The 12,341-nt window shown below is 52.9% G+C and overlaps 1 protein-coding gene across 1 annotated transcript in view; it reads right to left on the bottom strand.

Annotated features, from left to right (window-relative positions):
- The window catches only part of LOC121540126 (E3 ubiquitin-protein ligase RBBP6-like), an 84,436-nt gene that overhangs the window by 23,848 nt on the left and 48,247 nt on the right, over nt 1–12,341 (bottom strand). Inside the window, 12 exon segments of the mRNA XM_045207650.1 lie at nt 592–662; nt 664–952; nt 1,077–1,140; nt 1,234–1,294; nt 1,399–1,480; nt 1,627–1,734; nt 1,957–2,180; nt 3,215–3,318; nt 4,017–4,189; nt 4,430–4,572; nt 4,807–4,903; nt 7,826–7,914. Of these exon segments, the coding sequence (XP_045063585.1) occupies nt 592–662; nt 664–952; nt 1,077–1,140; nt 1,234–1,294; nt 1,399–1,480; nt 1,627–1,734; nt 1,957–2,180; nt 3,215–3,318; nt 4,017–4,189; nt 4,430–4,572; nt 4,807–4,903; nt 7,826–7,914 (1,505 nt within the window).

Below are 12,341 nucleotides of genomic sequence, written 5' to 3'. Positions count from 1 at the left end.
AACAGTAAGAATGACAGTCAGTCCATCAGAACAGAGGAAGACTACCTACTCAACAGTAAGAATGACAGTCAGTCCATCGGAACAGAGGAAGACTACCTACTCAACAGTAAGAATGACAGTCAGTCCATCAGAACAGAGGAAGACTACCTACTCAACAGTAAGAATGACAGTCAGTCCATCAGAACAGAAGAAGACTACCTACTCCACAGTAAGAATGACAGTCAGTCCATCAGAACAGAGGAAGACTACCTACTCAACAGTAAGAATGACAGTCAGTCCATCAGAACAGAGGAAGACTACCTACTCAACAGTAAGAATGACAGTCAGTCCATCAGAACAGAGGAAGACTACCTACTCAACAGTAAGAATGACAGTCAGTCCATCGGAACAGAGGAAGACTACCTACTCAACAGTAAGAATGACAGTCAGTCCATCAGAACAGAGGAAGACTACCTACTCCACAGTAAGAATGACAGTCTGTCCATCAGAACAGAGGAAGACTACCTACTCAACAGTAAGAATGACAGTCAGTCCATCAGAACAGAGGAAGACTACCTACTCCACAGTAAGAATGACAGTCAGTCCACTCACTTGTCCTTCAGCCTCTTCTGTTGTCTGTAGAACTCATCCTTGGAGAGGAAGGAGGAGGATGAGGAGGAGGAGGGGAGGGGATGGGCTTGCCGGTGAGGGGGCTGGGTGTTGGGGGCGCCCAGGAGGGTTGGTGACTCCAGGGGTGGGGTGGTAGCCAGGTGGGGGCAGGGAGTAGCTGGATGGGGGCTGTTGACCCGGGGGGAAGTGGGGAGGGGGGTAGTGGGGGGGCATGACACCCGGGGGACGGGGGAGTGGGGAAGAGAAAAGGGAGGGAGGGGCGTAGAGAGGGGGTGGCACGTTGGAGGGAGGGGGCTGGGAGGGAGGGGCGCGGTCGCTATGGTTCCTGCCACGACCGGAGGGGCTGGAGAGAGACAGGAAGAGAGGAACGTGACGTCATCAGTCAGGTGTGAACCGGATAATAGCATTTGTCGAAAATGTTGGAACTTCATATAACAGAGGCAAGGAACACAGCCATGAGCACACACCTGTACCTGTCCCAATGGGGTGGTCCTTCAGAGGGTCTAGTGGGGTTGGACCTGGGTGGAGGACCTGTCGGTTAGGAGGAAAAAACAGCACTTTGAAATACTACAGTGTCGGTTGTAAGAGGAAGGTGTCTCTGGGGTTGGTAGCGGTTGGTGTTACCTGTCCTCTGCAGGGTGTGACTGGCAGACCGGTGTTGGTCCGGCACTGGAACACGGTAGCCCTGCGGACAGCACACAAACAGAACTTTGTATCAACAACAATACGGAGCCTTTATCTGAATTGACAATGAACGACAGATACATTTGAAGGTGTGTGTGTGTTCACCTTGGCCATGAGGGGAGTGGATAGAGGCGGGGGGTCGGCTGAGACCACCACAGGCTGAGCACCCCCACCACTCTCTGGCTCTCTGGAAAACAAAACATGTATCATCATTACTTAAAAACGGCCCAAACTTTACAGACAGCTCGGATTCACTGGCCCAGGACACACGGCCGTGTCTATGAGAGAGAGAAAGAGAAACAGAGAGAGAGAGAGAGAGAGAGAGAATCTTACTTTGGCATGAGCGTGTTGTTGTGATTGGTTGGGTGCTGGGGGGAGGGGCCCGCTGAGTTATAGGAGGAGCCAGCAGCCACGCGGGAGGAGTTATTCTGGTTCCCGACCCTAGGGGTAAAAATAACATCATAAATGTGTGAGGAAAATGCCACCCAGGCAACTTGGTTGGTTGTTGTGCATTTGGTCTTTTTTCGCCAGGACACTAGTGAGAACCCCCACGGGGGGCCAGTATATATTAAAAAAAAATATGTATTCACTAACTGTAAGTCGCTCTGGATAAGAGCGTCTGCTAAATGACGTAAAATGTAAAATGTAAATGTAAAATCTTACCTGAGGGGCGTGCCAACCTGCTGCTGCTGCTGAGCCAATGGTGGCGTGTCTAAGGCTGGAGGGCGGGGCACGAGAGGGTCTTGCTGGCTCCTGATAGGCTGGAGCGGGCACTGAGGGCGGGACTGAGGCTGAAGAGGAGGGGCGGGGTTGGGAACAAAGGGAGGCTGGGCTACTCCCGTCATGCGTTTGGTGTAACCCGTCTCATTCTTGAAGTTATTTACCGCCTGGTGGAGAGGAGAGGAATTCAACATATATATACAGTATGTTACATGAACAGTAATGTAGTAATGAATTCAACATATTTATGCAGTATGTTACATGAACGGTAATGTAGTAATGAATTCAACATATTTATACAGTATGTTACATGAACAGTAATGTAGTAATGAGTGCATTCGGAAAAGTATTCAGACCCCTTGACTTTTTCCACATTTTATTCTAAAATTGATTAAATGATCATCATTAATCTACACACAATACCCCATAATGACAAAGTGAAAACAGGTTTTTTTTAGAACTGTTTGCAAATGTATTAAAAATACGTAAGTATTCAGACCCTTTGCTATGAGACTTGACATTGAGCTCAGGTGCATCCTGTTCCCATTGATCATCCTTGAGATGTTTCTACAACTTGATTGGAGTCCACCTGTGGTAAATTCAATTGATTGGGCATGATTTGGAAAGGCACACACCTGTCTATATAAGGTCCCACAGTTGGCAGTGCATGTCAGAGCAAACACCAAGCCATGAGGTCGAGGGAATTGTCCGTAGAGCTCCGAGACAGGATTGTGTCGAGGCCCAGATCTGGGGAAGGGTACCAAAACATTTCTGCAGCATTGAAGGTCCCCAAGAACACAGTGGCCTCCATCATTCTTAAATGGAAGAAGTTTGGAAACCACCAAGACTCTTCCTAGAGCTGGCCGCCCAGCCAAACTGAGTAATCGGTGGAGAAAGGCCTTGGTCAGGGAGGTGACCAAGAACCCGATGGTCACTCTGACAGAGCTCCAGAGTTCCTCTGTGGAGATGGAAGAACCTTCCAGAAGGACAACATTTCCAAAAGCCCGTTTTTGCTTCGTCATTATGGGGTATTGTTTGTAGATTGATGTGGAATAAGGCTGCAATGTAACAAAATGTGGAAAAAGTCAAGTGGTCTGAATACTTTCCGAAGGCCACTGTTTACTGTAGAACAGATTTCATACACGTTAACCTCACTAAATAAAGCCCAGGGTTGAGTAGGCGGAGCCTGAGAGAGATTTACCTGGCGCAGGAACTTATTGGCTATGAGGGCGTCAGGGGAGACATCCGATTGGCTACAGGTGGGACACACATGCTCCTCTGACTCCAGCAGAGACGTACGGATACCTGAGGAGAGGAGACAGCATCAGTCATCAGGGGAGACCTGAGGAGAGGAGACGCCATCAGTCATCAGGGAGACCTGAGGAGAGGAGACGCCATCAGTCATCAGGGAGACCTGAGGAGAGGAGACAGCATCAGTCATCAGGGGAGACCTGAGGAGAGGAGACAGCATCAGGGAGACCTGAGGAGACAGCATCAGTCATCAGGGAGACCTGAGGAGAGGAGACAGCATCAGTCATCAGGGAGACGCCATCAGTCATCGGGGAGACCTGAGGAGAGGAGACGCCATCAGTCATCAGGGAGACCTGAGGAGAGGAGACGCCATCAGTCATCAGGGAGACGGCATCAGTCATCGGGGAGACCTGAGGAGAGGAGACGGCATCAGTCATCAGGGAGACGCCATCAGTCATCAGGGAGACGCCATCAGTCATCAGGGAGACCTGAGGAGAGGAGACGCCATCAGTCATCAGGGAGACCTGAGGAGAGGAGACGGCATCAGTCATCAGGGAGACGGCATCAGTCATCGGGGAGACGCCATCAGTCATCAGGGAGACCTGAGGAGACGGCATCAGTCATCAGGGAGACGGCATCAGTCATCAGGGAGACCTGAGGAGAGGAGACGCCATCAGTCATCAGGGGAGACCTGAGGAGAGGAGACGCCATCAGTCATCAGGTCTTTCCGGGTGTGTGAGCGTTAAACTCACAGTCGTCGCAGTAGGAGTTTCCGCAGCAGGGTATGACCACAGCATCAGTCATCAGGTCTTTACAGAGCAGACAGAGGAGCTCATCAGGAATAGGATCCTCGTCCTCCTCTGAACTGGACTTGTCTCTGGGGACGAACGGAGGCTTCTCCTTCTTACCTACAGCGTAGGCCTCACTGTGGAGGAGAGGAGCAGGACACACAGGTTCACAGGTTAAGAGGTTAAAGGTCAGGAGTTACAGCCAAGTAAACTGAAACCCTTTCTAAAGCTTGTGTCTGAGGTCTTGCATAAAGCTGCTGTTAAGCCGTTAAATCAGGATATTTTAAAGAACCTTTGCTTGGTGATACTTTATTCATTCTCAATTTGGAAGGCACCGGTGTCAGGGGTTATAGGTCAGGGGTCAGAGGTCAACTCACGCATCTATAGTAGGGATGGCGTAGCGGCCAGTGTTGGTCAGCATGGCTCCCTTTATAGACGGGTCGTCCACCTCCGTCATGAAGGAACGAGGGATGCCGGTGCTCTTCTTAATCCTCTGGGGCGGCTCAAACCCTTTGTCCTTCTAACACACACACACACACACACACACACATTTACTGGGTTGCTCTGGTCAGCGATCACACACACATTTACTGGGTTGCTCTGGTCAGCGATCACACACACATTTACTGGGTTGCTCTGGTCAGCGATAACACACACATTTACTGGGTTGCTCTGGTCAGCGATAACACACACATTTACTGGGTTGCTCTGGTCAGCGATCACACACACAAAAACCAAGGATGTGTCCTCTTACCCCGTTAGTAGGACAGTTCCTGATGTGGTGTCCATTCTTGCCACAGCGATAACAGGTGTAGTTGGGTGGCGGGAGACCCGTCAACTTCTTCATATAACTATTAACATTAACACAACACATTACTGATAGTCCAGACAGCTGTTAACATTGTTTTTGTTGGTATTTTACCCCCTTTTTCGTGGTATCCAATTGGTAGTTACAGTCTTGTCCCTTCGCTGCAACTCCCGTACGGACACGGGAGAGGCGAAGGTCGTAGAGCCGCGTCGGTCCTCCGTAAACACAACCGAGCCGCACTGCTCCTTGACACAGAGCTCGCTTAACCCGGAAGCCAGCCGCACCAATGTGCCGGAGGGAAACGACGGACGCCTGGCGACCAAGTCAGCGTGCACTGCGCCCGGCCCGCCACAAGGAGTCGCTAGTGCGCGATGGGACAAAGAACATCCCTGCCGGCCAAACCCTCCCCGCGGCCGGCTACGACAGAGCCTGGATTCGAACCAGGATCTCTAGTGGCACAGCTAGCACTGCGATGCAGCTGTTAACATTAACACGTGATATGGCTGCTACATCCTCTACTGGTTCAGTTACAGGATAGAGCTGCTACATCCTCTACTGGTTCAGTTACAGGATAGAGCTGCTACATCCTCTACTGGTTCAGTTACAGGATAGAGCTGCTGCTACATCCTCTACTGGTTCAGTTACAGGATAGAGCTGCTGCTACATACTCTACTGGTTCAGTTACAGGATAGAGCTGCTACATCCTCTACTGGTTCAGTTACAGGATAGAGCTGCTGCTACATCCTCTACTGGTTCAGTTACAGGATAGAGCTGTTACATCCTCTACTGGTTCAGTTACAGGATAGAGCTGCTACATCCTCTACTGGTTCAGTTACAGGATAGAGCTGCTACATCCTCTACTGGTTCAGTTACAGGATAGAGCTGCTACGTCCTGGTTCAGTTACAGGATAGAGCTGCTACATCCTCTACTGGTTCAGTTACAGGATAGAGCTGCTACATCCTCTACTGGTTCAGTTACAGGATAGAGCTGCTACATCCTCTACTGGTTCAGTTACAGGATAGAGCTGCTACATCCTCTACTGGTTCAGTTACAGGATAGAGCTGCTACATCCTCTACTGGTTCAGTTACAGGATAGAGCTGCTACATCCTCTACTGGTTCAGTTACAGGATAGAGCTGCTACATCCTCTACTGGTTCAGTTACAGGATAGAGCTGCTACATCCTCTACTGGTTCAGTTACAGGATAGAGCTGCTACATCCTCTACTGGTTCAGTTACAGGATAGAGCTGCTACATCCTCTACTGGTTCAGTTACAGGATAGAGCTGCTGCTACATCCTCTACTGGTTCAGTTACAGGATAGAGCTGCTACATCCTCTACTGGTTCAGTTACAGGATAGAGCTGCTGCTACATCCTCTACTGGTTCAGTTACAGGATAGAGCTGCTGCTACATCCTCTACTGGTTCAGTTACAGGATAGAGCTGCTGCTACATCCTCTACTGGTTCAGTTACAGGATAGAGCTGCTGCTACATCCTCTACTGGTTCAGTTACAGGATAGAGCTGCTACATCCTCTACTGGTTCAGTTACAGGATAGAGCTGCTGCTACATCCTCTACTGGTTCAGTTACAGGATAGAGCTGCTGCTACATCCTCTACTGGTTCAGTTACAGGATAGAGCTGCTACATCCTCTACTGGTTCAGTTACAGGATAGAGCTGCTGCTACATCCTCTACTGGTTCAGTTACAGGATAGAGCTGCTACATCCTCTACTGGTTCAGTTACAGGATAGAGCTGCTACATCCTCTACTGGTTCAGTTACAGGATAGAGCTGCTACATCCTCTACTGGTTCAGTTACAGGATAGAGCTGCTACATCCTCTACTGGTTCAGTTACAGGATAGAGCTGCTGCTACATCCTCTACTGGTTCAGTTACAGGATAGAGCTGCTACATCCTCTACTGGTTCAGTTACAGGATAGAGCTGCTGCTACATCCTCTCCTGGTTCAGTTACAGGATAGAGCTGCTACATCCTCTACTGGTTCAGTTACAGGATAGAGCTGTTACATCCTCTACTGGTTCAGTTACAGGATAGAGCTGCTACATCCTCTACTGGTTCAGTTACAGGATAGAGCTGCTACATCCTCTACTGGTTCAGTTACAGGATAGAGCTGCTGCTACATCCTCTCCTGGTTCAGTTACAGGATAGAGTAGAGCTACTACCATATTGCTTATACCTATTCACTGTGCGTTTGTATGGGGTCGTAGTCGTGGTTGGACTGTGTGTTAATACTCACTGTATGGGGTCGTAGTCGTGGTTGGACTGTGTGTTAATACTCACTGTATGGGGTCGTAGTCGTGGTTGGACTGTGTGTTAATACTCACTGTATGGGGTCGTAGTCGTGGTTGGACTGTGTGTTAATACTCACTGTATGGGGTCGTAGTCGTGGTTGGACTGTGTGTTAATACTCACTGTATGGGGTCGTAGTCGTGGTTGGACTGTGTGTTAATACTCACTGTATGGGGTCGTAGTCGTGGTTGGACTGTGTGTGTGAATACTCACTGTATGGGGTCGTAGTCGTGGTTGGACTGTGTGTTAATACTCACTGTATGGGGTCGTGGTCGTGGTTGGACTGTGTGTTAATACTCACTGTATGGGGTCGTAGTCGTGGTTGGACTGTGTGTTAATACTCACTGTATGGGGTCGTAGTCGTGGTTGGACTGTGTGTTAATACTCACTGTATGGGGTCGTAGTCGTGGTTGGACTGTGTGTGTGTTAATACTCACTGTATGGGGTCGTGGTCGTGGTCGGACTGTGTGTTAATACTCACTGTATGGGGTCGTAGTCGTGGTTGGACTGTGTGTTAATACTCACTGTATGGGGTCGTAGTCGTGGTTGGACTGTGTGTTAATACTCACTGTATGGGGTCGTAGTCCGTGGTTGGACTGTGTGTTAATACTCACTGTATGGGGTCGTAGTCGTGGTTGGAATGTGTGTTAATACTCACTGTATGGGGTCGTAGTCGTGGTTGGACTGTGACATCATGGCTCTGATCTTGTCGTCCTCTGATGCGTTGGCCTCCGCCAGGTTAGCCGTCTGTTGCCAGGAAAGGGGGTCACCAGGGGTCACCAGGATATGACAAAGACAGAGGTCAGGGGGGTGAAAGAGACCTGACACCTCAACACAGACAGACAGACGGACGCACAACCCCTGGGGCCGTGTTCAGCAGGGGAACAACGTTGCGGAAACGTTCAGACACAAATGTACCGTATATAGAAAAACAGACACGGCGCTCTGACATGTAGAACAATTGGTCATCATAGAAATACCATGGGATAGAGCTGCTATCTGAAACAGCCCACGATGCACCCTGCTAAAAAAAACAGCCAGTGTCCTGTAAAGAGTTGGCTTCTGCTGCTGCAGCCACCTGGGACTCCTGGGGCTCCTGGGAGGTACTGGGGCTCCTGGGAGGTACTGGGAGGTACTGGTCAACGGGAGGTACTGGTCAACGGGAGGTACTGGGAGGTACTGGTCAACGGGAGGTACTGGGAGGTACTGGTCAACGGGAGGTACTGGGAGGTACTGGTCAACGGGAGGTACTGGGAGGTACTGGTCAACGGGAGGTACTGGTCAACGGGAGGTACTGGGAGGTACTGGTCAACGGGAGGTACTGGTCAACGGGAGGTACTGGTCAACGGGAGGTACTGGTCAACGGGGAGGTACTGGTCAACGGGGAGGTACTGGTCAACGGGAGGTACTGGTCAACGGGAGGTACTGGTCAACGGGAGGTACTGGTCAACGGGAGGTACTGGTCAACGGGGAGGTACTGGTCAACGGGGAGGTACTGGTCAACGGGAGGTACTGGTCAACGGGAGGTACTGGTCAACGGGAGGTACTGGTCAACGGGGAGGTACTGGTCAACGGGAGGTACTGGTCAACGGGAGGTACTGGTCAACGGGAGGTACTGGTCAACGGGAGGTACTGGTCAACGGGAGGTACTGGTCAACGGGGAGGTACTGGTCAACGGGGAGGTACTGGTCAACGGGAGGTACTGGTCAACGGAGGTACTGGTCAACGGGAGGTACTGGTCAACGGGAGGTACTGGTCAACGGGAGGTACTGGTCAACGGGAGGTACTGGTCAACGGGAGGTACTGGTCAACGGGAGGTACTGGTCAACGGGAGGTACTGGTCAACGGGGAGGTACTGGTCAACGGGAGGTACTGGTCAACGGGAGGTACTGGTCAACGGGGAGGTACTGGTCAACGGGAGGTACTGGTCAACGGGAGGTACTGGTCAACGGGAGGTACTGGTCAACGGGAGGTACTGGTCAACGGGAGGTACTGGTCAACGGGAGGTACTGGTCAGGGAACACCAGACCAGATCACCAGCCAAATTGCTGAGAACAAGTCTGATGTGTCTAGTGGTTGGTGCCAGACACACTACGGTGGGTGGCATGGAACATTTCTTAGGCAGGTAAAAACATATTTCGGCTGTGTTGCCTCATCTAAAGCTTTGGAAATTATCCATGAAGTGGTGACAACAGGAGTATGGGGAGAGGAGAAAGGCAACTAGTGTATAGACAGGGGAGGGGAGGGGAGGGGAGAAAGGCAACTAGTGTATAGACAGGGGAGGGAGGGGAGGGAGAAAGGCAACTAGTGTATAGACAGGGAAGGGGAGGGGAGGGGAGAAAGGCAACTAGTGTATAGACAGGGGGGAGGGAGGGAGGGGGAGAAAGGCAACTAGTGGATAGACAGGGAGGGAGGAGGGGGAGAAAGGCAACTAGTGTATAGACAGGGGAGGGGAGGGGAGGGGAGAAAGGCAACTAGTGGATAGACAGGGGAGGGGAGGGGAGGGGAGAAAGGCAACTAGTGGATAGACAGGGGAGGGGAGGGGAGGAGGAGAAAGGCAACTAGTGTATAGACAGGGGAGGGGAGGGGAGGGGAGAAAGGCAACTAGTGTATAGACAGGGGAGGGGAGGGGAGGGGAGAAAGGCAACTAGTGGATAGACAGGGAGGGGGGGGAGGGGAGGGAGGAGGGGAGAAAGGCAACTAGTGGATAGACAGGGAGGGAGGGGAGGGAGAGGCAACTAGTGTATAGACAGGGAGGGGAGGGAGGGGAGAAAGGCAACTAGTGGATAGACAGGGGAGGGAGGGGAGGGAGGGGAAGGCATATGATAGACAGGGGAGGGAAGGGGAGGGGAGGGGAGAAAGGCAACTAGTGTATAGACAGGGGAGGGGAGGGGAGGGGAGGGGAGAAAGGCAACTAGTGGATAGACAGGGAGGGGGGGGGAGGGGAGAAAGGCAACTAGTGGATAGACAGGGGAGGGGAGGGGAGGGGAGGGGGAAAGGCAACTAGTGGATAGACAGGGAGGGAGGGAGGGGGAGAAAGGCAACTAGTGGATAGACAGGGAGGGAGGGGAGGGAGAAAGGCAACTAGTGGATAGACAGGGGAGGGAGGAGGAGGGAGAAAGGCAACTAGTGGATAGACAGGGGAGGGAGGAGGGAGGGGAGAAAGGCAACTAGTGGATAGACAGGGGAGGGGAGGGGAGGGGAGAAAGGCAACTAGTGTATAGACAGGGAAGGGGAGGGGAGGGGAGAAAGGCAACTAGTGGATAGACAGGGGAGGGGAGGGGAGGGGAGAAAGGCAACTAGTGTATAGACAGGGGAGGGAGGGGAGGGAGGGGAGGAAAGGCAGCTAGGAGGCAGGGGAGGGAGGGGAGGGGGGGGGAGAAAGGCAACTAGTGGATAGACAGGGGAGGGGAGGGAGGGGAGGGGAAGACAACTAGTGTATAGACAGGAGGGGAGGGAGGGAGGAGGGGGAGGGAGAAAGACAACTAGTGTATAGACAGGGAGGAGGGAGGGGGAGGGGAGGAAAAGGCAACTAGTGTGATAGACAGGGGAGGGAGGGAGGGGAGAAAGGCAACTAGTGGATAGACAGGGGAGGAGGGGAGGGAGGGGAGAAAGGCAACTAGTGTATAGACAGGGAGAGGGGGAGGAGGAAAGGCAACTAGTGGATAGACAGGGAGGGAGGGGAGGGAGGGAGAAAGGCAACTAGTGGATAGACAGGGAGGGGAGGGAGGGGAGGGAGGAAAAGGCAACTAGTGGATAGACAGGGGAGGGAGGGAGGGGAGGGGAGAAAGGCAACTAGTGTATAGACAGGGAGGGGGAGGAGGGAGGGAGAAAGGCAACTAGTGTATAGACAGGGAGGGAGGGAGGGGAGGGATGGTGAGGGAGGGAGGGAGGGGGAGGGGAGGGGAGAAAGGCAACTAGTGTATAGACAGGGGAGGGGAGGGGAGGGGAGAAAGGCAACTAGTGTATAGACAGGGGAGGGGGAGGAGGGAGGGAGAAAGGCAACTAGTGGATAGACAGGAGGGAGGAGGGAGGGGAGGGAGGGGGGAGAGAACAACTAGTGTATGACAGGAGGGGAGGGGAGGAGGGGAGAAAAGGCAACTAGTGGATAGACAGGGAGGGAGGAGGGAGGGAGGGAGGGAGGAGGAAGGAGGGGAGGAGGGAGGAGGGAGGGGAGAAAGGCAACCGTGTATAGGCAGGGAGGGAGGGAGGGAGGGGAGGAGGGAGGGAGGGGAGAGGAGAAAGGCAACTAGTGATAGACAGGGGAGGGAGGAGGGAGAAAGCGTGGACAGGGAGAGAGGGAAACTAGTTATGACAGGGGAGGGAGGGAGGGAGGGAGGGAGGGGAGGGAGGGGGAGGGAGGGGAGGGAGGAGAAAGGCAACTAGTGTATAGACAGGGAGGGAGGGAGGGAGGGAGGGAGGGAGAAAGGCAACTGTGTATAGACAGGGAGGGGAGGGAGGGAGAGGAGAAAGGCAACCAGTGGATAGACAGGGAGGGAGGGGAGGGGGGGGAAAAGGCAACTAGGGTATAGACAGGGGAGGAGGGGAGGGAGAAAGGCAACTAGTGTATAGACAGGGGGGGGAGGAGGGAGGAGGCGTGGATGAGGGAGGGGAGGGAGGGAGAAAGGCAACTAGTGTATAGACAGGGAGGGGAGGGAGGGAGGGAGAAAGCAACAGGTATAGGGGAGGGAGAGGGAGGGAGGGGAGGGGAGGGAGAAAGGCAACTAGTGTATAGACAGGGAGGGGGGAGGGAGGAGAGGGGAGGGGGAGGAGAAAGGCAACTAGTGTATAGACAGGGAGGGAGGAGGGGAGAAAGGCTAGTGTATAGACAGGGAGGGAGGGGGAGGGAGAGAAAGGCAACTAGTGGATAGACAGGGGAGGGAGGGAGGGGAGGAGGAGAAAGGCAACTAGTGGATAACAGGGGAGGGAGGAGGGAGGGAGGGAAGGAAGGGGAGAATGGATAGCAGGGGAGGGGAGGGGAGGGGAGAAAGGCAACTAGTGGATAGACAGGGGAGGGGAGGGGAGGGGAGGGGAAAGGCAACGAGTGGATAGGACAGGAGGGAGGAGAAGGGGAGGGAGAAAGGCAACTAGTGTATAGACAGGGGAGGGAGGGGAGGGGGAGGGAGAAAGGCAACTAGTGTATAGACAGGGAGGGGAGGGAGGAGGCACTAGTG

This window comes from Coregonus clupeaformis, chromosome 26 (assembly GCF_020615455.1).
Source record: "Coregonus clupeaformis isolate EN_2021a chromosome 26, ASM2061545v1, whole genome shotgun sequence".
Lineage (NCBI taxonomy): Eukaryota > Metazoa > Chordata > Actinopteri > Salmoniformes > Salmonidae > Coregonus > Coregonus clupeaformis.
Note: the sequence above shows the minus strand (reverse complement) of the source record. Positions and strands in the feature narration are given on the sequence as shown.